At 42.7% G+C, this 25,359-nt stretch overlaps 1 protein-coding gene across 5 annotated transcripts in view; it reads left to right on the forward strand.

Annotated features, from left to right (window-relative positions):
* The first annotated feature begins 1,087 nt into the window (after window positions 1-1,087).
* Window positions 1,088-25,359, forward strand: part of NCAPG2 (non-SMC condensin II complex subunit G2) — a 125,822-nt gene continuing 101,550 nt past the window's right edge. For 4 of the 5 annotated variants that reach the window (XM_045003348.1, XM_045003350.1, XM_045003351.1 and 1 more), the window contains exons 1-6: window positions 1,088-1,212; window positions 8,581-8,692; window positions 11,926-12,114; window positions 13,201-13,315; window positions 16,666-16,826; window positions 20,637-20,771. In XM_045003348.1, the coding sequence (XP_044859283.1) occupies window positions 8,615-8,692; window positions 11,926-12,114; window positions 13,201-13,315; window positions 16,666-16,826; window positions 20,637-20,771 (678 nt within the window). In that variant the 5' untranslated portion in view covers window positions 1,088-1,212; window positions 8,581-8,614. Of the gene's footprint in view, window positions 1,319-8,580; window positions 8,693-11,925; window positions 12,115-13,200; window positions 13,316-16,665; window positions 16,827-20,636; window positions 20,772-25,359 lie in introns of all 5 variants that reach the window. The other variant, XM_045003349.1, reaches the window with a different exon arrangement.

Consider the following 25,359-nt stretch of genomic DNA (forward strand, 5'->3'; position numbering starts at 1 on the left):
CTCATGGTTGCAGAAGAAAAAGCTTAAAGCCATGATGTAAATGCACCTTGGCTGGGAGCACCAGACTCTGAAACCAAAAGTAAATTAAAAGAACCCCAAAAGTGTTATATAAAAAAAAAATTCTCATGATTTTGAAGCCATTCTTGTGATTTTTGAGGCCTGCCCCCTCTACAGATTACAGAACCCAAATGTGGCTGATGTGTAAGGGCACTGACCTGTCCCATTCTGCAAGTGATATGAAACTGCCCGTGGCACAGCTCCAGCGCTGGAGCCCAGATGCTGCTGCCCCACGGGCCACAGCATTTCCTGACTGCATCTAGTGACATGAAGCGGGAGATGGGCTCTTAGGGAACATCTATGCTGCAATCAGACAGTTTGGCCTTGGGCAGCAGCAGCCTGAACTCTGGGATCCTCTGCCTCAGAGGCAGCTTCCTGCCATCAAGGGGAGCCGAGGTCAGGCCCTGGGTGTGTGTTGAGCACCCCTCCCTCCCCCCCCGGCCATGACCCGCTGGGGGGGGGGGTTATGGCCGCCCAGAGGATTCAGGGGGCTTGGAGTCTTCGGGGGCGGGGGGCTCCTGCCGCTGAATACCCGGCACTGCGGCGGCAGGCCCTGGGGCAGAAGGACCCCCTGCAGCGAGTCTTTGGGGCACTTCGGCGGCAGGTCCCGGGGCAGGACCCCCCCCCACCGCCAAATCGCTGAAGACCCCGAGCAGAAGCAGCTCCGGGGACCCAGGCCCCGCAAGAGTTTTCTGGGGCCCCTAGATTGAGTGGAGGACCCTGCTTCAGGGGCCCCGAAAAACTCTTGTGGGGACCCCTGCGGGGCCTATTGCCCCCCCCCGGGCGGCCCTGGTGTGGGGTACACAGGGAACTGCTCGAGTCCAAAGGGACAGTGCAACCCCGGCAGGCGCAAGAACTGGAGGGGAGTCGCACCCCCTCCCACCTTGAGAGGCGGTAACCCCTAACCCACCAGCTCCTCCTTCGGCCCTCCACAGTCAACTGCCGCAGCGCGCGCACGCCCCGCCCCCTGTGGGCTGGGCGCTGACAGAGTGGAGTGGGTGGACGTAGAGGAGACGGGCGCGCGCTCGCATGTCCCCTCACGCACGGCTGAGTAGCGGCGCTTGCGTATTTGTGTAAGGGGAGCTGGCGGTTAACGGCCGCCGCGCCGCGGGAGAATTCGAAACGGAGAGAGGGCGCCGAGCGGCTGGGGCCGACGTGAGTCTGAGGTTCCTGGGTGCGGGGCTGGCACTGGGGGCCGAGTGAGGAATGGTGCCGCTGCCTGTCAGTGTCGGGGCGGACCGAGGCGCCTGGGCACGGGGAGGTTGGTTCTGTCACTGCTGTGTGTGAGAGTGCGGAGCTGTAGGCGGCGGGATGCTGGGCTGGCTTCCCGGGAGGGGGAGCGGGGTGGAGGCGCCAGGCCGGTTCGCGATCCGAATCATCGGGTGTGTGTATTCCCAGCCCTCCTGCGCCTCCGAGAAGAGGTGCCCCTAGGGGCAGCGCAGGCCAGGCTGTGGGGCAGCGATGTTGTGCGTGGCCTGGGCACTGCTCTGCCGAGAGTGACCAGACAGCAAGTATGAAAAATCGGGACAGGGGGTCGGGGGTAATAGGTGCCCATATAAGAAAAAGCCCCGAATATCGGGACTGTCCCTATAAAATCGGGACATGTGGTCACCCTGGCTCTGCCCCAGCTAGCAACTGTGGCCGGGCTCCTCCCTGAAGGGAGCTGCTTGCTGCCTTTCAAATTCCCAGGCTGTTAAATCTCACCCAGCAGTCCAGCGATATTAACAATAGAAAAAACGGGAAATAGCCACCCACAGGACATGTACCATTGACTGTATGCTGCAAGTACCAATCCTACTTATGCCTTGGGTCGGGGCTAGATAATAAAATAAGACTTTTTTTCTTTCTCTACCGTTTTTACACTTTTTTTGGTGAAGGGTTTTGTAAATGGAATATACTTCAATTACACGGTTACAACACAGTTGTTTGTGTTTTCATGTATTAAGTAAAAGCTGACTTATGTATGACTAGCAATTGAAATGTCAATTCTGTTTAATTTCTATCTCACTTTTTCTCACTTATGCTTCCTGCCCTGGTATATGATTTTATTGTTACAGCTTGAGTTTTATAGCCATAGGCCTTTGCTCATTACCTTGGTATATACATTGTTACACCTTTATAGCCCACTTATTATTTCTAAATTAAAAACATAACAGGAGCTACTTAAAAAATACCACAAACTAGTAATAATTTTTTCTGTATCAGAAAGTTTGATGTTTCAGCCACCAAAGTTGATGGAAAATTTGCAATAAATATTTGCAAATTATGTAGAGGAGAATAAAGTGGGATGGGTAGGTAAATATGCTTAATGACAATAAAATGCCTCAACTATAATATTATTGATGGTGGTAGAAGGGAGCTGAATCTTGTAGGTAGTTATGTAAAAGGGAGAATTACAGTGTAAAGAGGTAGACATGAAAAGTGGGAGATGTGTCCTTTTTTCTTATTGAAAACGCACTTTGACACTCAACTCTGCACCCCATTTCAAACTTATAGCTTCCAAATTTTTTTTTTGGCCACAATTAATATCTAATACGCTTCAGAAATAAGCAGTGTGCGCAAAGCTAATTATGGATGTTACCCTCAGTATCTGAGTCTATAGTCATATGACCATCTCCACTAAATGCTGGATTCATGTTTATTTTTTCTTGCCATGTGATACAGGCAGTATTATACCTCAGACACACCAACTTTTTTTTTTTTTTTTAAATAAGATCTGGCAGAAAAGTGAGAATCAAACTAGTTCTGATTGTTAGCAACTGCAGAATGAAGTTCTATGTTCAAAATTTTGTGAAATTAATCTTTTACCTGGATGCTTAAAATCAGTTCACTCCATTCTCCTCAGTTTCTCTTTTGTTTGTTTTTACTGGATTCTAGCTTAGATGGTATAGAAATACTCTTGCTGATTTAAGTTTCGCTTAAGACATGAGTGCTTCTTTTTGCTTAACATCTTACCATAAATTGCACAAAGACAAAACAAAGATATTTTGAAAAATACAACCAGTTCAAAAAGGAGCTAGAAGAGATTTTTAGCTCAGCTTTAGTGCTCAGTTGAATCTTGCTTGGACAGGGCACAAATATTTCGTAGACCTGGTCTACACCTAAAACTTTTCCACTGAGCTGTTTGTGCATGTGTCCACACTCAAATTTGTCTCTGGCTAACAAGTGCTCCATTATGGCCATGTAGTAAACCTCTTTCCCAGAGTGGTGTAGAGCTGTGGTTGATCTACTGAAGTCGATGCAGTGCTAGTGTGGAAACTGTGATGTGTTAACTCCACCGACACAATGCCCCCTTTCCTGTGACAGTGATTGGTTTGGTCACAATTGTGAACTCCGCAGCTCAGGATCACGAAGAAACTCTGCAGCCCACGGTCATGGAGACTGGAAGCATCCCCTCCCCTCCCTGCCAGTGTATTTTTGAAATGCCCTTTCCTGATTGCCCAGCTTGGAGAGCACATCTAGCAAGCAGCTCATCCTTGTTGTGTACGCTGACCATGTTAGTTCCATGTACTAGATGTGCTCCTGCCTGGAGTAGACGGGAGGTATTGGATTCTCTTTGTGGGGAAAAGCAGCTGTGCAAGAACAGCTACAGACCAGCTGTGGAAACATGGACATCTATGAACAGATTGCACAGGGATCAGCAGCAGTGCCACATGAAAGCGAAGGACCTATACGAGTTATACCACAATGCCAGGGAGCGCAACAATGAATCTGGTGCTGAGCCAGAGCCCTGCCACTTCTACAATGAGCTGCATGCCATACTTGGTGGAGACCCCATCAGCACCCCACAGATCAACTTGGATACTTGTGAGGAGCCTGAGACAGATCTCTGCTGTGAACAGTGAGGAGAAGTTGGGTGAGGAGAGGGTTCCAGCCTCTGGGAGGGTTCCAGCAAGGACCTGTTGGAGAGTCCACCACATTCTAACCAGTCCTGTCAGCCAAGCAATGAGGAGCCAGGGGAAGGGATCTCTGGTAAGCCTGCGCATACATTTTTTCCTTACAATCTTTAAATTTAAAGATCATGCCCAGCCCATCCCACCCTCAAGTTAACAAGACACAAGTTATCAACTTCTCATTGTTTTACTCATATGTGTTGAGGTAGTGGTACAACAAATAGGTAGAGTTGTCAACTGCTTTTCATTCCCCTGTTGGGTTGGCGGGGAGCCCGTTGGAAGCAGTTTGCCTATGTACATAGGGAAGTCCCTTGTATCATCCTGAAAGATCTTGATGAATATTTCATGGAGAACTCAGCAATCGTCTCCTGAAGGTTTCTAGGGATGGTTGCCTTATTTCTTCCCCTGGGGTAGGATGCTTTCCCACTTTGGTCTGTGATGAGTTTGGCTGGCATCCTTGCAGTAAACAGGCTAGCAACATGTGGGCCTGGGTGGCTTCAGGATGCCAGTAGCAGCTGTGCTGTCTGTGCTTTTGTTACCCTCAGGAGTGAGATACCAGCTAAAACCATCACCATCTGTGGAAAACTGCTAGTATTCAATGCCATTGTCCTATACCAGTGGTTCCCAAACTGGGATTTGTGAAATGTTACAGGGAGTTCTCAGGGGAAAAAATTCCCTAATGGTGGACAGAGCATCCCTAGGAACCCTGGGGCCAGAAGCCTGGAGCCCCTGGACTTCCAAGAGCTAAGCAGATCAAAGCAAGCATATCTATCACACTGAGCTTTAAACTTCAAGCCTCCTTATAAGAAATGGAAAGGGTGGTGTTTTTAAAATTAAATAGGCAGCTTGTATTGTTTTTTTAAATTATTATGAAGAAAAAGTTTAAGCTTTGTAACATGTTGTTTGCCTGGACTGCTCAAAACCTGAATGCTTGTTTGGGAGGAACTCTTTGAGTTGGCTTCTTAATACCTTCATGCTGTTTCACATCTGATACTCTTTGATGAAACATAGGAGCCTTGATACAAGCTACGAAAGTGAGATCTTGGAAGAGTGTTGCCATTTTCATAATGTAATAAAAATACTGTAATGATAAATAATAGTGTGTAATAAGCAGGTCATAAAAACAAATTTATATTTCCACGATTACCTGAGTATAAATTATAAAAGCAGTGAAGGAGAAAGTCTCTGGAAATATTCATTTTTAGGAGGGGGTTTGCGAGACTTGACATTTTAATGAAAGGGGTTCACAGGTTGTTAAAGTTTGGGAACCACTGCCCTATACTCATACCAATGGAATAGGAACCAAAAAGTTAATGTTTCTTGCAACTGAAATCCCCCCCACACCTCCCCTTTTTTCCTCGCTGCTGGCTGGGGCTGGAGAGTAGCAATGAACAGAGGCGCTCCAAAGCTGAAGTGTCAATAAGATGTCATCTGAAAAGTGTTTATGGGAATAAGGGAAGGGAGTTTTGAAACTTATGTTTCCCTTTCCGTCGTGACTGTAAATACAATGATGCATCTGTCAGCAGCTGCCATTGTGAAATTCTCCACACCTTCAGAACGCCTTGACCCTGAGGAGGAGGAGAAAGAAGACGACTGAGGAGGACATGTGCAGTGAGATCCTGCAAGCCAGGACCTTGACGGCCATTGTTGCAGGTGGCATGGAGAAGGAATGAGTGAAGAGGAGAGGCCCAGAATTCCAGCAGAAAAAGGAGAGGGAGAGAGACTATGGCATAATGGGTGCAGATGCTGCAGATCCTGATTGACCTACAGGTCCAAAAATCTCAGACGCTCCTCTCCTTGGAAAGCTCCTTGGTAGCATCTCCTTACATCCCCACCCCCACAATGTTCCACATGGCATCACAGGCTGTATCCTTAGCCCCTGCCACCCCACGTGTGGGGACAGCAAGGAAAACCAAAATATCACATACATTGACCTGCGAGAACCATGATTGTAGCTCCAACAGACTACACTGGTGCACTGAAATGGACAAACGTTTGCTGCCTTTCCAATTTCAAAGTTCCATTCCATTAACTTTTGTTTATAGTTTATATTGCATTGCCTGTTACAGGGTGAATTGATTTTAAATCAGCAATATAAATCATGATTTAAACCACCAAATGGAAAGCCTCAGTTTAAATCATCATTTTTAATCAACTTTTCTATTTGTACTTCAGTTATTTTCTAAGGAAAAGTGCTCAATGGTTGATAGAAGCATTAAAACATGTTGATTTACAATTACATAGAGCTTTTATACTAGATTTGGTACATCTTTTTGCTGCTTAGGAGGATACACTGTAACAATATACATTTATTTAAGCAAGTCTAACCTTAATATTTTCAGATTCTTATTAATTGTGTATCTTTAGTGTGTTAGAAAATGGTCAATGCTATAGTGCTTATTAACTTTTTGTTCATGATTTGTATCAAGCTGTGTTAGGATAGTAACAAAACTTAAATATACAACAGTGTATAAAACTTATTGTTATTAAACAAAACATTTAAATTAAATATTTTGGCTACGTACGCTTCACATCCGAAGAAGTGAGCTGCAGCTCACGAAAGCTCATGCTAAAATAAATTTGTTAGTCTTTAAGGTGCCACAAGTACTCCTGTTCTTTTTGCAGATACAGACTAACACGGCTGCTACTCTGAAACCTTCTTTTATAAATGTTTCACATTTACAACTAAAAGGTTGGGTTTTTTTTGTTTTAAACAAAGGGATTACTGTAGTTGGTGAATTAAACTGATTATTTCATGTACTCCTGGTGAGTATGTACAGTGCTGACTAAAACAGCCAAGTATACACATAAATGAAAGAAATGTGAACTTTGATAGCGGTATACCCATGTAACTTGTATCAACCAAAGTTTGTAGTACAGATATGTCTATGGAATTTAACATATGTCATCTCTGGAGTGGATAATGTAATACTTGTGAGATCTAGCCAGCTCAGTCAGTAAATTAATATAAATGTGAGGAATTTTGTCAAAATTCACAGCTACTTTCCTCTGCTCCTTCCCCCCATTTAGATCTCACATTTTTGTGGAGATCTAAAATTGTTTCTCCCTCGCAGTATCACTCAAATATTTTGGCTTTTTAAAGTGAACTGTTTTACTACTGGGATAAGTTCTATAGAAAATCTCCAAAACTTCAAAAATATACCTTGTAAAAACAAAAGTTTGAACTGGTGACATCATAAATATCAGTAATAAATTTTTACCCTGTTTTTAAGGCTGGAAGCAAATATCAGTTGTTCAGCTAATCCAAAGGTTTTGATTATTTTTAATGCCTGAAAAATTTGAGGCTTACTAACATAAGAACGACCATACTAGGTCAGACCAAAGGTCCATCCTGTCCGGTGAAAGTGGCCAATGGCAGGTGCCCCAAAGGGAATGAATAGATAGGGCATGGATCACTTGATGATAACCTGTCACCCAATCCCAGCTTCTGGCAAACAGAGGCTAGGGACACCATTCCTGCCCATCCTGGCTAATAGCCATTGATGGATCTATCTTCCATTAATCTATCTAGCTCCCTTTTGAACCCCATTATAGTATTGGCCTTAACAGCACCCTCTGGCAAGGAGTTCCAGAGGTTAACAGTGCATTGCCTGAAAAAATACTTTCTTGTGTTTGTTTTAAATCTGCTACCTATTTATTTCATTTGGTGACCCCTTGTTCTTGTATTATGAGAAGGAGTAAATAACACTTCCTTTTTTACTTTCTCTATACCACTCATGATTTTATAGACCTCTATTATATCCCCCCCCGCCCCCTATTTGCCTCTTTTCCAGGCTGAAAAGTCCCAGTTTTATTAAAACGTCTTCCGTAAGAGATTATACCCCTAATCACTTTTGTTACCTTTTTCTGAACCTTTTCCAATTCCAATATAAATTCTATCCAGAAGAGTAATCAGAGGTAGATATGAAAGATGAATGCGGGGCTTCAGCAAAGAGATCCTTGGGTAACACACTAGTGAGACGTGTAGTCAAGAGCTAGGCTTAATACAGTTAGACTACTGTGTTTTCTCTCCCATCATAACAATAAAGCTGTTAAAAACCAGGCATTCCTACCAAAGGCAGGCAACTGGACTAGTAGGTATATCTTGTAGTATAAACTCTGGGTTAATTGGGCACTACTTAGCTCTTGCTGGTCTAGGTCGTGCTCCTTAGGTCAAGGTTGAAACAATTTGATGAGGCAGCACCAAGAAAAGCTTGAATTGCCATTGTTTGTGGCTTTGTGTAAGTAAATTTTGCTGTCTGGGATGTCAAGTTATTAGCTAAAAGTAGAGTTTGGTGGAAAAAATAATGATCCTCATTAAAAGAAAAACAAGTTTTTTCTAAACTTTCTTTAAAAAATATCTTTCCTACTAAATTAACGTGTGGGTGTTTTTTTGGTACAGATTCTGAAGGTTGATGTCATTATTAACCAGAAAATTAGCTAGTAAAGCTATCTGAACATGCTTTTTGGGGTAATGAATGACATGGTCTGTTTCTTATGGAGTATGATTTGGATGGCAAATTTATTAATCTTACTCTTGTACCCATAATGGCTCTTCATCTGAAAAATTACACTATATACTGATTGAAAAAATATTTTGTTTGATAACTTTGACTCTTTTTTCTCCTAGCTTCACAAATTAAGCACCTTAGTAAAAACAAATCATGACAAGACGTGAAGCATTTCTACAAGTTGTATCTACAGATACTGTTGAAGAGTTTGTGCATTATATGCAGCTTCATGTAAGTAATCCATGATAAATATGGATAATAGTAGTAAAATCCTCCCAAGTATATCAATATTTAGATTTTTTAAAAAATCTTCCGTACTAGTAACTGCAACCATGTTTAGAATAATTATTGTGGTAAATATTAATTTAAAAATCAGTACTTAAAGTGCATTGTCAACTTAGACTACTCAGTTCTTCTGGCTACCAATCCAGCATACTAAAATTAATTTTCTATTTATTTTCTTCTCCTTTCCCCCACTTTTTTGAGATATTTTGCCTTCTCATCTCTCCTTCTGGCATTTTTTTGGCTTCCCATCATCTTTCGTATGTCCTCTATACATTCTATCTTTTCTCCACTAAGATACAGCATGCGCTGTTACTGGATCTCAGTGAAACTGGCTTATTCAAGCCTAATTTAATGGTGTCCATTTTGCAAATTAATTCCAATTCAGCAGTCTCTCATTGGAGTCTGTTTTTGAAGGTTTTTTTGTTGTAATATTGCGACTTTTAGGTCTGTAATCAAGTGACCAGGGAGATTGAAGTGTTCTTCGACTGGTTTTTGAATGTTATAATTCTTGACATCTGATTTGTGTCCATTTATTCTTTTACATAGAGACTGTCCGGTTTGGCCAATGTACATGGCAGAGGGGCATTGCTGGCACATGACACATATCACATTGATAGATGTGCAGGTGAACGAGCCTCTGATAGTGTGGCTGATGTGATTAGGTCCTATGATGGTGTCCCCTGAATAGATATGTGGACAGAGTTGGCAACGGGCTTTGTTGCAAGGATAGGTTCCTGCATTAGTGTTTTTGTTGTGTGGTGTGTGGTTGCTGGTGAGTATTTGCTTCAGGTTGGGGGGCTGTCTGTAAGCAAAGACTGGCCTGTCTCCCAAGATCTGTGAGAGTGATGAATCATCCGTCAGGATAGGTTGTAGATCTTTGATGATGCGTTGGAGAGGTTTTAGTTGGGGGCTGAAGGTGACGAGTGTGTATGGTAACACCCATTGTTTCATGGGGTGTGTGTGTGTGTGTGTGTGTGTGTGTGTGTGTGTGTATCTTCCTACTGTATTTTCCACTGCATGCAGCCGATGAAGTGGGCTGTAGCCCACAAAAGCTTATGCTCAAATAAATTTGTTAGTCTCTAAGGTGCCACAAGTATTCCTGTTCTTTTTGCGGATACAGACTAACACGGCTGCTACTCTGAAACCTATCTACAAGGAATGGCCCTGTTTTACCATTTCAGTACTCCTTCTAATATGTCCTGAAGGGTTGTTAAAGCCTGCTGGTTGCTTAACCTTTGCTGGCTCAGTGTCACACTAATTGTTCTGGGTGAATTCAGTTCCCACATGGATGACTGTTACTGAGGGTCATCTAAGGACTTTATTATGCATGTACGTGTATGTGAAAGTTAGGTGTTTGACCATTATTGGCCCTTTTAAAAATATTTTTTTATTATTTTAAAGCTGGAATATACACTTTATGTCAGGGTAATTTTGGTTAGTCTGCATTTAGAAGTTAACAAATCCTGTTAGGGGTGAGGGCTGTGAGGAGGAAAGGAATTTTGTCAACAGACTGCTCAGTTGATATTTTGTTAGGGCATCATAATGAGATGTTGTCCTCTAACATTGATACAGATTTCAAATGTGTTGGTTCTTTTAAAATTTAACCTCCGCTCTGAATTGTGCTGTTTATTAATATTTTCTTTTTATATATTTCCAGCATTCAAGAAAGGAATATACCCTTAAGTTACACACACAATTCATATACACTTTCACCTTTCGCTTTAGACAAAAACTTTGCTAGGAATTTCTTTATTTTTCTGTGCAGTGTTGTTGTAGCCATGTCAGTCTCAGGATATTAGAGACAAGGTGGGTGAGGTAATATCTTCTCTCACCAACAGAAATTGGTCTAATATCTACCTTGTCTCTTTATTTTTCTAAACATTCTTAAGCCTGTTGGAGGGAGTCTTGATTCTATAAAGCCTAGAAGCTTCACAAAGTGGGGGGAGCCCTTATGAGGTACACAGGAGGGAGAAGGAATACTGTACTTGGCCAGGTGACCGCTGAGTTCACTGCTAACTGCAGTTTCAATCAACTCTTCTATGGAGGGGAGCTTTGATCCTGCAGACCTCTTAAGGTCCTTAGCATTTAGTGTTCCATTCTACAGAATTTAGGAAATGAGTATGGATAGGATTTCTCAAGGTGTTCTGGAGCTGGTGGAGTTTGGGTAGCAAGACTTAGAAGCAGTGCAGTGTACCACAGGACATTGTTTCTGTCTTTCCTGCAGGCTCCCATCTCCAGCTAAGTTCTTCAGGAATGGGAGCGCCTATTCCTATAGACCTTCACGCTTTTATTTTCATCTTTTCTGTTTATCTTGGAATTTCTTCCATTAGACTGCACCGATTAATTCTTTTGAATGCTATCATAAACCTTTATCTAAAAATACCATCAGTGCAGGATTCTTACTTCTGGGTTCTAATTTTGTAATACGAGAATGGTGACATTCCCTCTGGTTGTAAGTCAATAAGAACGTGATAGGAACATTTTGGAGGATTTATTCTCAGCAAGTGATGTTGTGTGGTGATCAGTGGGGAACCTGGTTCATGATTAAGGCTACGGTTATGTCATGGAAGTCACGGAATCCATGACCTCCATGACATTTCCTGCCCTGGGGCTGGAGCTCCCAGCCAGCCCCGCCCTTGGAGCTCCTAGCCCCCAGTCTGGTAGGGGGACCCCGCGCAGCTGCCCAGTGGCGGGCAGCCAGTGGCTGGGGGACCCTGCAGCATCCCAGCCCCAGGGGTAGGGGGACCCCAGAGCACCCATGCACCACATTGTTGGGGGACCCGGGAGCCCCAGCAGCAGTGGGTGCTGAACCCACCTACCCTTTTTGTCAGGGATATTTTTAGTGAAAGGCTACCGTGAATTTTTATTTCCCATGACTGGTCCATGACTTTTACTAAAAATACCCGTGACAAAAACTTTACTTATGATTCATCTCACTTACTATCGCCCTCAAAGATTAAGAGACTTTGAGTTAAGGAAGTTCTGTTTGTTTTTTGATAAGGAGTTAAGACTTAGAAGCTGGAATCCTTCAAGTTGATGTAATCAAATAAGCAGAATTTCAAGCAAGTAATTTTCCGTTTATTAGAATAACTGAGTGTTTGGCAAAAGGAGCTTTGTAGGAGCTGTGTAGGAGTCACTACACTTGCACAGAATAAATTGGTTTTCTTATCACTTTACAGAAGGATCCATTTGATCCATTTGATCTGAATGAATTGCTTCAGGAATTACCAAGAAAACAGAAGGAAGCATTATGGGAGAGGCTGACGCATCTATTAACACACATTTTGGTAAAGAACCCAGTGGAAGGATGGCAGAGGATTGAAGATGAAAGTGATGATGATATGGAAATAGAGGAAAGTCCAAAAATGGTAAAATAAAAATACAAAATCTTCCAATATGCTATTCAAGATGCTGAGTACTTTGAATTAGGATCTTCTACCAGCAGATGTATCCACTTAGAGATTGCACAGAATTGGTTTGTACAACTTCCAAAAAACAACTTGGAGTTTTTCAGAGTTAAAGCTCTTTAATCTTTTCTTGCTCTTTATAGTCCGGAGTTTTGACCGTTTCTGGGGTATACTTAAGTGACACTAAACTTATATTAATTGATCAAATGTTATTACAAGTTCAGTTTTTTACAAATTCAGTGTTCACAGTAGGAAACCTACCAGCTTTTCTTGTCAGTTTCACAGCTCCAGGAGGGAACTCCAGTTGGGAGTTGTGAAATTGACAAGAATGACAACCTACAGCCAATATAAGTAACTCCTTGTCTACACTGACACTGCATCACCCTAACTACACCTACATAAGCCTTACTCCTCTTGTGGAGGTGGAGTTGTTATGTTGGTGTAGTAGAGCACTTATGTCGGTGGGAGCAAGGCTGTGATGTGTAGTGGTCCACAAATTATAAAAGTTGGAGAACCGCTGCACTAACACAATAATGCTTTACCTTATAGAGCACAATTGCATCTGAGGATTTAAAACTATTTAAAATTATAAGTGCATTAATCCACAAAACAACCTGCTAAATAGATACAATTTCTTCTCTCTCACATGGGGATATGCTGCAAAGTTCGGATTGCAAACCAGGCTCGGGGTGTAAATATAAACAAATATTTCTGGATTAGTAATTAAATTAGTAATTAGGAATTAAATAATAAAATCAAAAGCCTTTTCTTTGAATTTAAATTTTGTGAAAACTTTGTTTTTGCAGATATGAATGTTGTGCCACAATTGACTTGATAGTTTTCCATTTAACACTGAACAAAGCAAGTGGATGTGTGTCCAGAACATTGTTTGAGCCAGGCAGACTCATTTTCTGTAGCTAATGCTTATTTTCCAAGGCTGTGTTGGTTTTTTTTCCCAGAATTAAAGCCTATTTTGAAGCCTCTCGAGTTATTATCAAGAAAACTATTTTTCAGTTTACTTAAGATGAATTGTTTTTTAACTTTCAGAAACAAATGATAGCTGTGATCCAAGGGGTGACAACTGTAGTAACTGCTTCGATACTTGTAGTAGATGAAAATATAAACTACAAAGCTCTTCTAGAATGTGCTCTAATATTAAATGGTGGGTATTTTTCTTAATGTGGAGTGTTATATAGTATGCTGATTTTAGGCAGCACTTTAATACACTGGTCTGCTGCTAATGGTTGAGTCTTCTTGTTTTTGTTGTGATTTGAATAAAAGGGTGTACTTTGGTGCCAGAGACACTGATATTTTGGCCTGCAGGCCTTATTTACTATGACAGTTTACTGTGAAGGATGTCAGGCAGGGGGTTGCATATCCTAATTTGGATTCCTTATTTCCTTCAAAAAATAAGTTTACAATCCATCCCATAAGAAAAAACAGTGGTTTTTGTAATTCTTTTTTTTTTTTTACATCCTGTTGGTAGACTCTCCTGTCCCTAAAAAACAAGTAAACTATCAGATTAAATACATTGTTTCAAATCTTCATGTCCAACATTCTGTGGGACAGTTACCATTTCTAAATGGAAGAGATGAAAGTCAGTGTAATTTTTGCTCCTACTATTTAAGAAGTATTAGTATGTTATAAACATACAGGATTATTAGTCCTGAGGTGAGGCGGGGACGAGTCAAGGATTATGCTGATCTACATGGCATATTATCCTATGAGAGTGTCAAAATGCAAAATGAAGGATAAATTATTTCTACTCAAGCAGCAACAATTCTCCCTTTGCTGCTTTTGCCTGCTGTGGTGCGGTTTTGCAAATGAAGATTTTTGTGCAGCCAGTATCAATATCACACCTGTTTCCACTGGGCTATTTGTAGTGATGGAGAGGCAAGATTGTGAAGTTAGGACTTTAGGGTGAGAGTCACAAAGATACTTAAGTGCCTAAGTCTGGCCAGTTTTAGGCTCTACTGTGATTCACAACTCCCACTGAATTCTGTAGCCTCCTAAACTCACTTGGTGCCTACATTTTCAGGGTACAAGTTTCCCTCTGTATTTTCTACCTCTGGACACATGCACTGCTGCCTAACTCTAGGAGTCAAGAGACACAAAATCATAGGGTTAGAAGAGACTGTGAGGGTCATCTAGTCTAACTCCTTGCCAAGATGCAGGATTTGTGTCTAAACCATCCAAGACAGATGGCTATCCAGTCTCCTTTTGAAAACCTTCAGTGAAGGAGCTTCCACAGCCTCCCTGGACAACCTGTTCTATATCTCCCACTTAAACCTCACAGTGATTCACAAACCACAGAAGATAGGTGTTTGCCCGCCCAAGTCATGTGCGGGGCTCAATCCGGTAGGTGTGCTCAGAAACTGTCTACTGGATTGGGTCCCATTCACAATTTGGCTGGAGGTAGTGGTGAGGCCCACAGTATAGCTTTTAGTCTGGTTGTTAGAGCACTCACTAGGAATGTGAGAGGGCTGGGTTCAGTTTTCCTCTCCTCTCCCAGATGCGGGGAAGAGCATTTGGACAGGGGTCTCCACCTCTCAAGAAAGTGCTCTAACTACTGAGCTATGGAATATTCTGATGCGGGACACCCTTAGTTTCTCCTGTTGAAGCCATTCCATTGTGAATAAGTAATGAGAGAGTGATCTGGACAGGGAGAGAGAGACAGACACTCTGTAGCCTGAGAGATGGTAGATCCAGGGACCAGCCACCCTGTTCCAATGATTTTTTTTATTTTTTATTTTTGTCCAAAGTGGAACAGCATCAGCAGGAGAGGTTGAAGGAGCCCCATGTCGGAATATCCTATAGCTAAGTAGTTAGAGCACTTTCCTGAGAGGTGGGAGGACCCCTGTTCAAATCCTTCTCCTCCTTTGGTAGAGGAGAGAGGGAAATGGAATATTTGTCTCCCACATCCCAAGTCAGTGCTTTGACCACTGGGCTAAAGCTATACGATGGACAACTCCTCCTTCCCCAGTTTTGTATGAAGTTAGGTGCCTACCTATGCCATTCTCACAAGAAACATCTAAGGCACCTAAGCTGCTTGACCACAGGATATGGGATCCCAGTTGTGAATCGCTGGTAGAGATAGTTGCTTCTCTGCAGCCTGGACTTAGGTTCGTATCTTCATGAGGGGTGGGGTTTAGAGCACACTCCCCTAGTCAGTATTTCCCATTGGATACCTTAGGTGACTTGCTGCCTAGCATGCTGGCTTTTGTGAATCCTGTTGTATAAGGCATCTAGGCACTTAATGTAGGCTTTGTGAATCACTCTTGTTCCTGTTGTTTTTTAGGTGCCTAAAAGTTAGGTGTTGTAATGCTCAGCACCTAAATCCCTTTGTGAATCTAGCTGTTAGTGTATTGGTAGGCCAAGATCCTTGGGCCTACTGCTGCTCCTGTGGATCTGCGTCCTTAGCTTCTCAGTGACTCTCAGTCCTCTTTCCTCCCAGATACACACAGTTGTAGGTTCCACTTGTGAGACAACAATGTTGGGGGGATGCAGCCAGCCCAGGAGGAGAACATTCATACTAAGTGCTTCACTTTAATATGAAGTTGGTGATACTGGCTGAAGTTGTTAACTTGTCATGTTGTCGATATAGTAACCACCACAGTTTTTACTCCATTAGAGTTATGGAGATTTTACCTAAAAATCAATAACATAGTGTGGCCCACATAGTCTTCTGCAAAGTAGAACTGGTTAGTATTATTCAGTTTTTCCTTGAAGCCCTCCCTTCAGCAAGGTGAGCATCAAAGTGAAATTAACAAGAATTAGCTTACGCTCTGTTCATTTATGGAGCTGACCACCAACTGGAGTAAAGAAAGTTTTAGTATGTCATAATCTGACATTGCCCCTCTCTTATCAGCAGATAGCCACCAACTTCAGAATTTATTTAAAAAAAAAAAAAAAGCATCTCTCCTTCACATAGATATAACTATTGCTCCAGTGACTCTTTGGTCAAGAATCGAGGTACCATCTGGAAATCAATGCATCACCACTTAATTGTGGTTTTCTAGTACATTTGTGTAAGTTAATATAGTGCTAAGTATACTGAGTGTTTGATTTTAAATTCTGTCTGAGTGATATTTTTTTTTAAAGTGTAGGGCATCTAGAATTCTAGCTGTGTGCTGGAAAAATAAAAGGGTTGGGGGTTATAATTTAGAGATGTGTCCAAAACTAAGCTGTGCATCTTCATCCCCAAAATCCTGTACAAAAATTCACTAGCTATCCCATGTGAGGTAGGTAATCTCTCTATCTCTCCGTCACTATTAAAATGGGTGAATCTTATACAATTCAGTTATTGCTGAGCCAGTATACTCTGACAGATAGCTTAGAGCTTAATAGAACCATTTATGTAAACCCACACAACTTATTTTTCTGTTTGTGACTGGTATTGTGGGCACCAACATGGGATGAGCAGAACTTTGAGGTAGGCATCATAAGACAGATTCAACTTGCTAATAGGCTGCTGTGCCACAGGAGTTTGATTGTACTTTGCACTCGTTGTAGGTATTCTTTATGCATTATCTGAATCTGAAAAAGTCCTACAAGGTGCCATCCAGCAATTATGTGCTATGTGGTGGGAGAAAGGACTGGAAGGAAAACAACAACTGGGGAAAACAGCTTTTATTATGCTGCTAAGAAAAAGTCTGAAGAGCAAAACTGCTACGGTATGTTGAAGCTATGTGGATAACTTTATAATTAGTATTGAATATCCAGAGTTCATATGTCTCTAAAATATCCTTCATTTTATTTGAGCTAATTGGTCTTCTCTGTCATAAAGGCCCCTAATATAATTTATCCAGCATATGTTTAAGGCTTATTGAGTCTAAAGTGTCTCCAATGATACCTGTCTTTTAAATTGTTGTAATCCGGTGTAGAATGAATTTAAAACTCGAATCCTTTTTGAAAATGATATCACATGATAAGTTAGCCCCTTCTTCTGCAACCTTTCCTGTCACTTCCTCTCCCCCCAAAAAAGTTAATGGTCAATATTTGTAGAGTGACTAATGATTTCGGGTGACTCAATTTTGGGCTGTCGTTCCTGAAAAATCTTAAAGGGGCTTTATTTTTCAGAGTACATGTACTCAGCACTTCCCAAAAATTATCCTTTTTTAATTCAGCCTCATGCTAGATGAGCCTTTATTGTGCGATGTAACAGGGGCTGTCAGGCACCCAGGCTCTGCTAAGGAGAGTGAGCCAATCTAGATCCACCTCTAGATTGGTAATGGGATAAGAACGGCCATACTGGGTCAGACTAAAGGTCCGTCTAGCCCAGTATCCCGTCTTCCGACAGTGGCCAATGCCAGGTGTCCCAGAGGGAATGAACAGAACACATAATTATCAAGTGATCCATCCCCTGTTGCCCATTTCTAGCTTCTGGCAAACAGAGGATAGGGACACCACCCCTGTCCATTCTGGCTAATAGCCGTTGACGGACCTATCCGCCATGAATTTATCTAGTTCTTTTTTGAGATGGGGCGACCACATCTGCACACAGTATTCAAGATGTGGGCATACCATGGATTTATATAGAGGCAGTATAATACTTTCCCTCTTGTAGAGGAGCGGACTCACCTCTGCGGCGCCTCCTGCTGGTGACTTCTCGGAATTAGCTCATTCCAGCTCTGGAGCGCTCTCTGCAGGCTGGTGATCTGCTTGTCCTCTGGCCCCCATGTCCCTCCCTTTATCTAGGGTGCTGCCCCCTGGCAGTAACCCCTTAGTCTTAGGGTCTCCCCTCCCCAGGGGACCCCCACCCACTATTTCCACCTCACCTCAGTATAAGGCTACTGCTGGTCATCATCTAGCCCCACGCCCTGCTCCACTCAGGTATCCTCTCTCTAGCTTTCTGCAGCCAGGCCCTTCTCCCTCTACAGGCAGAGGGAGACTGTGGGCTTCTGGCTCAAAGCCTCTTATAGGGGCCAGCTGGGCCTGATTGGGGCTTGGCCGCAGCTGAGCCTACCTTCCCTAATCAGCCCAGGCTTCTTGCCCCAGCCACAGCCCTCTCCTGGGCTGTTTTAAGCCCTTCAGGGCAGGAACAGGGGACCACCCTGCTACAGTCTTATTATCTATCCCTTTCTTAAAGATTCCCAACATTCTGTTTGCCTTTTTGACTACAGCTGCACATCGAGTGAGTGTTTTCAGAGAACTATCCACAATGACTCTGAGATCTTTCTTGAGTGATAACAGCTAATTTTATATGTATAGTTAGGATTATGCTTTCCAATATGCATTATTTTGCATTTATCAACATTGAATTTCATCTACCATTTTGTTGCCCCGGCACCCAGTTTTCAGAGATCCTTTCGGAGCTCTTCGCAGTCTGCCTGGGACTTAACTATCTTGAGTAATTTTATATCACCTGCAAATTTTGCCACCTCACTGTTTACCCCTTTTTCCAGACCATTTATGAATATGTTGAATAAGACTTGTCCCAGTACAGACTCTTGGAGGACACCACTATTGATCTGTCTTCATTCTGAAAACTGACCATTTATTCTTACCCTTTGTTTCCTATGTTTTAACCAGTTACCAATTCATGAGGACCTTCTCTCTTATCCCATGACCGCTTACTTTGTGTAAGAGCCTTTGGTGAGGGACTTTGTCAAAGGCTTTCTGAAAATCTAAGTACACTATATCCACTTGATCCCCCTCGTCCACATGCTTGTTGGCCCCCTAGTAGATTGGTGAGACATGATTTTCCTTTACAAAACCATGTTGACTCTTCCCCCAAAAAATTATGTTCATTGATGTGTCTGATAATTTTGTTCTTTACTATAGTTTCAACCAGTTTGCCTGGTACTGAAGTCAGACTTACCTGCCTGTAATTGCCCGGGTCACGTCTTGAGCCCTTTTTTAAAAAATTGGCATCACATTAGCTATCCTCCAGTCATTTGGTACAGAAGCTGATTTAAATGATAGGTTACAGACTACAGTTAGTAGTTTTGCAGTTTCACATTTGAGTTCCTTCAGAACTCTTGGGTGAATACCATCTGGTCTTGGTGACTTATTACTGTTTAATTAATCAGTTTGTTCCAAAACCACCTCTAATGACACCTCAATCTGGGACAGTTCCTCAGATTTGTCACCTAAAAACAATGGCTCAGGTTTAGGAATCTCCCTCTCATCCTCAGCCATGAAGACCAATGCAAAGAATGCATTTAGTTTCTCCGCAATCGCCTTATCATCCTTGAGTGCTCCTTTAGCATTTTGATCGTCCAGTGGCCCCACTGGTTCTTTAGCAGGCTTCCTGCTTCTGATGTCCTTTTTTTTTTTTTCTGCCACTATTACTTTTTGAATCTTTGGCCTTCCTAATTATAGTTTTACATTTAATTTGCCAGAGTTTATGCTCCGTTCTATTTCTATTTTCCTCACTAGGATTTAACTTCCACTTTTTAAAGGATGTCTTTTTGCCTCTGATTGCTTCTTTTTACTTTGTTTAGCCACGGTGGCACTTTTTTGGTTTTCTTACTGTTTTTTTTTAATTTGGGGTATACATTTAAGTTGAACCTCTATTATGGTGTCTTTCGGTAGCTGGGCATTAGTTAATTAGTAAAGGAACACCTGGGCTTTATGAAGAGCCAGAATACAGAGGAAGCTTCTGGGGAGAGAAACTACCCCAGAACACAGATTTCCAGAGGAGAGCTTACAAAGCTTTCTGGATAGGAAGGCCTAGGAGATTCCCTGAGTCATCAGGGGAGAGACTAGGCAGTGGAGAAGCCTGGGGAGTTACAGATGAGGGAGGCGGCTTGTTTACATACCATGTTTGGCAGTTGATTAAATAAACTAGACCCCAGAAGGGGCATTATTGACTGTATACAAGCCTCACTGAATTTATTGAAAGGCCACTAGGGGAAACTGAGGCAGAGACATAACTGCAGTTCCATACCCAACGTGCTCCAGAAGCATGTCCACTCCTTTTGCTTAGCTTTTCATTGCTGATGAACTATAATTCTTAGCTCCCAGCCTCAAATCTCATTTTTAATTGCTTGCTTTATTTCAGTTTGATTTTGATTAATTTTCTTGGGCGATTTTTGTCTGAACTGTGTTTTCTAAAGCACTGTGCACATCTGTGGCAGTACTCAAGAAATTGTTTCCTCTATAGTCATTCTCATTTTTGTCATCTCCATCATTCTAATTGCTTCTGTCATGGTTCATCCCACCTCTGCAACATTATCTTGTTTCTTCCCCTTATCCTAGTCATCTTTGGTTTCTTTTCCTTGGCTTCCTCTTGGACTCTCAGATTCACTGCAAGCCTTTTTTCTGTGGTTATGCACGTTGTTTTAATTTGTTTCCATTTCCACGATATCAAGGAAATTAATGTTTTGTGCAGTCTGAAAAAGTACCACTGCCTATATGGTACAGGACTTGTTCAGGTCCTGAAACTGAAATGTGGTTGGCAAGAGAGCTCTTAGACAGCAAAGTCTAAAAATGTAATTAGGTTTACTTTCACTATAGCATAACTGTGTTTCTTTTTTTAGGGTGCAGATATACTTCGTCTGTGGCATCTACACCAGACATTACTGTGTTTTGATTATGACCTCGAGGAGACTAATGAAGTAAAAGATTTGTTGCTTCAGTGCTTTATGAGTGTTAACCATATAAAAAAAGAAGAGGTAAATGGACATTTTTCCCACTATGCTTTTCCATATGTTTTCAAATATTTTAAATGTTAACTTCTTTTTGTGACATCATATTTGTGGAAGTACCAGTTTGTAACAAGTCATATAGTGGGCTTTAGACAGACAATTCACCACTTATTTCAGGTTATGGAGCTAAGAGCCAATGTGTAGTTTTTTCCCTCCCAAAGTGAATCTTTGGGGGGTTGGGGGGGGCTTAGTAAAGACAACCAGATTTGGCCCTATCTGTTATCATGCAAATACACACATTGTGAAACAGGCTTTCCGTTGACTTTTGTCTCCCTCAGCACAGACAAACCATTCTGTGCTTCAGGAATGTTGTCAAGAAAGGGAAAAAAACACTCCAGAGTGAGTAACCTTCTTTAACTACAGTATAATTCTTACCCTCCTGATTCCATATCATAGCCCACTTTTGGAATTATGGAAGTATTATCAGTTTCTGCAAACTCAGATTTGTACTGCATTTGCAGACGTCTTAAACCTGATCTCTTCTCAGTGAAGAATTTGTTTTCAGCTGTAACTTTTTACTTTGGTTTGCACATTAGGGAATATAGAGGTCTATACATTACGCACCTTAGAATGCCATAGCACGGACTGAAACCGAGATATATATTAAACCAATGGAGAAAGTACAGTAGTGAACTAGTTTTATTCTGGAAGGGGAGGAGAAGCTTTTTTTTTTTTTTTTCCCCTAACACTACAGCAAAAACAGATTCTAAATTTGTTACTGTCCCCTTGACTTAGTGCATTCAAAGGTATTGAAAAAGTCTGAGAACCGTGCTTCCTTCGTCACATCCTATGCACAGTAACTAAATATAATTATATGAATTAAGGGTGGTAATAGCCATGTTAAATAATTTTGTTTCTCTAGTTAGGTAGTTTCTGAATTATCTGGTTTACTTTAATATTGCCTATTTATATATGGACAATAGAAGCATTGAAAACTAGCTGTTAGATAATGCAGATTTACACATTTGTATATCTTTCAGCAACAAATCAACATGTATGCTTGTTTCTTCAGGTCTTGGGTTTTTTATAAGGTGTTTACTTGTTACTACAGACCTATTATTCCATAGACAAACCACAATCCCAGTTTTCCTCAGGCTGAAATATTTTGACTATGGAACAAATCTGTGTTGTTATTAAAAAAGACTTTAGAAAATCACTTATGAAAACCACTATGTGCAAACAGTTTCTCTGCCTTTTGAAAGATAGTGCATTAATGTGGTTCTACACCTGACTTAAAATTTTTATTAAGGGGCTCTTAGAACCAGGTGAACTGTACAGTAACTGGAGAACTTAGCCTGAACTTGTATATAGTATTTAGCATATTGGGTTCTTGATCTCCAGTTTGAGTCCCTAGGTACTACTGCAGTACAAATAAGTACTAAGTAATCCTTCAGTTACATTAGGCAATAAAAATGCTTAAGAATCTTACAACTTTTCTTAAACAATCAGAATATCACTTAAATATATGTAATGTTTCCTAAAGAAAAAAATTGCCTGTGACCTTAAGTTCTTCGATTGCTTGCTCATGTCCATTTCAGTGTAGGTATGTGCTTGCCCTGAGCACCACCTCTGGAAAGTTTTTCTCTGAGGTATCTGTTGGGTCAACTCTGGTGCCCCCTGGAGTCACACCCTCATAGCACTGTTATATAGGGCCCTGCCGACCCCTCAGTTCCTTTTTACCACCCATGACAAGTCGCTGGAACTGCTGCTCATCCTTTGTGGGTTTTTTTTTTTTTTCAGTACCTCTCTCAGTGGACTTTGCTGATTATCTGTAAATACTTCTTTTTTCTAGAGTTTGAGTTTGTTTGTTAGTAGCAGACACCGCGTAGTGGGGTTAGCCCTTCCCTAGCATCAGGGTAGGCCTCGGACCCCAGGGTTCAAGCCATGTGCATCATGCCATAAGCCGATGCTGGTTAGCGACCGATATTCCATCTGCCTCAAGTGTCTGGGGGGAGAGACACATGCAGGAATGTTGCAGGATTTGCAAGGGCTTTAGGCCCAGAACTAAGAAAGACAGAGACACTAGACTCGAGTTCCTCCTTATGGAGACAGTGCTTCGTCCCACTTCTGAGCAGAGTCACGTTGACCCAACACCGGGTACTTAGGCTTCAGTAAGAAGCACCCTGGCATTTCTAAGAGAGGGAGGTGCTGGAGAAGTGGAACGATGCTCTAGGAAGGACTCTGCATGTATGGCTCAGGACTCCCTTAGCACCAGAGATCAGCATTGGTGCCGGAAGACAATTCCAGCATGGGACTCTTGGCATTGCTCTCCATTGCCGGTACCGAGAAAAATTGACTGGGATATTCCCCAACCCTCAAAGTCTGTGGGGCATCAAGATGCTGACAGTGTGTGACCTATGCTGGCCACTCAGAGATGCCAGTGATGCATATGGTACCGTTGACTCTGGCCCCAGTAAGGGCACAGTTGAGTCCAGCACCTTTGGACTCTCCACCAAAAGAGCCACTGGAGTTTGGCCCTGGCGCTACTATCCACGCTGGAGACATTTGAGGCAGAAAGAGAGTTACTGTCACTCCCAGTGTCGCCATCCCCTGCCATTCAGGAGCAGATAGTGGCAGTACCAGAAGCAAGGATGACCATGGTACCAAGATCTTAGGTGCTATCAAAGGGCAAGCTGGCCGTGATGTCACAGCACTGGTTTCTTCCCTCCCGGCACCGTTCTCCATGACCGGCCGGCACTGCTCCGTTCTTCTCACCAAGAAGGAACTCCAATTGGTGATGTCCAACAGCTGAGATGAGCCTGAATATTCTGCCAACAGCCTGGCCACCAACCCAATGGCAGATGTCACTACAGTATCCATTCTGGAATCCCTGACCCTTTTCAGCCAGTCCAGGGTCCACAGTCCAGGAGTCCAGGGTCCACAGTCCAGGAGTCCTATCGGCATCGGAGTCAAGAGGTCCCACACCATCTCCCTTGGAGCAGGAACCATGCGTCGGTGCCGAGCCTGGTACCAAATTGCAAGACCCAGCCTCATGGGACCTAGCTGGTGCAGAGGGCAAGGAACAAGGCCCCTTATCAGTACAGGCGTCCTCTTCCACCTCTCCTGATGAGGCGGTGGTGGGGGCAAGTATAGCACCTTCCCAGGATGACTATAGGGTGCACCAGGAGCACCTCCAGAGGGTAGCCCGGAACTTGGTTATCCAGGTGGAGGAGATCTCTGAATCTCCCATGCCCTGGTGGACATCTCAGCAACTTCAAGACCATTGCTTTGAACAATGCCATTTTGGACCTCATCAAGGTCTTATGGCAGACTCCTGCATCCCTCCAACCCACTGTGAAGAGGATGGAGAAGAAGTACTTTGTCCCTCCGAAGGGGTATGAATTTCTGTACACCAGGAGTCAGCAATGTTTCAGAAGTGGTGTGCCAAGTCTTCATTTATTCACTCTAATTTAAGGTTTCGCGTGCCAGTAATACATTTTAAACTTTTTAGAAGGTCTCTTTCTATAAGTCTATAATATATAACTAAACTATTGTTGTATGTAAAGTAAATAAGGTTTTAAAAATGTTTAAGAAGCTTCATTTAAAATTTAAATTAAAATGCAGAGTCCCCTGGATCGGTGGCCAGGACCTGGGCAGTGCGAGTGCCACTGAAAATCAGCTCGCGTGCCGGCTTCGGCATGCATGCCATAGGTTGCTTACCCCTGCTGTACACTCCTCTCCCCCACTACTGAGCTTGTTGGTGGTTTCAGTAGCAAATGAGCAGGAGTGTCAAGGTCAGCAAGGGCTGACTCCCAAGGCCAAAGATGCCAAAAAAAAAGACCTTTTTGGCGGGAAGGTGTACTCTACACCTGATGGCCTCCAGCTCATGATTGCAAACCAGGAAGCACTCCTGAGCTGGTATGATTTCAACTCCTGGAGTTGAATGGCTAAATTCAAAAAGCTTTTGCCACACAAGTCCAGGGGCAAGTTCTCAGCCGTAGTTGAAAAGGGGAAATCAGTGGCTAAGGCATCTCTTCAGGCAGCTTTGGACATGACAGACTCAGCAGCCCAATCCATGGCTTTGGCTGTGGTCACGAGAAGAAGCTCATGGCTTCAGTCCTTGGATTTGCCCTATGAGTTGCAGCAGACTGTGCAGGACCTTCTGTTTGAAGCCAAGTTGCTCTTTTTTGGAGTAGACAGACCTGAAGCTGCATAGACTGAGAGACTCTAGAGCCACCGTGAAATCCATGGGATTGTATACACTAGCTTTTGCCAAGAAGCATTATAAGCCCCAACCAATGGCCCTGCTTCTTCCTGCCACAGTAGAGGCAGGACTACAACAGGAGGAGTAAAGGCTGTAAGAGAAGGCCTCTGTCCCAGTCCTCATCTGCCCCAGTACTTCCCCCGACAAGACAATCATCAGAGTCTAAGCAGGCTTTTTGATGGAATGACATACCAGGACAATGTGTGAATCCAAATTCCCCTATATCTGTAGACAGGTTATCTCACTTCTATCGGGTGTGAGCCTACATTACCTCAGGCTTGGCTACACTTGCAAGTTGCAGCGGTGGTGGAGGCTTTCCAGCGCTGCAATTATTCTCCGTCCACACTTGCA

The sequence above is a fragment of the Mauremys mutica genome, chromosome 2 (genome assembly GCF_020497125.1).
Source record: "Mauremys mutica isolate MM-2020 ecotype Southern chromosome 2, ASM2049712v1, whole genome shotgun sequence".
Lineage (NCBI taxonomy): Eukaryota > Metazoa > Chordata > Testudines > Geoemydidae > Mauremys > Mauremys mutica.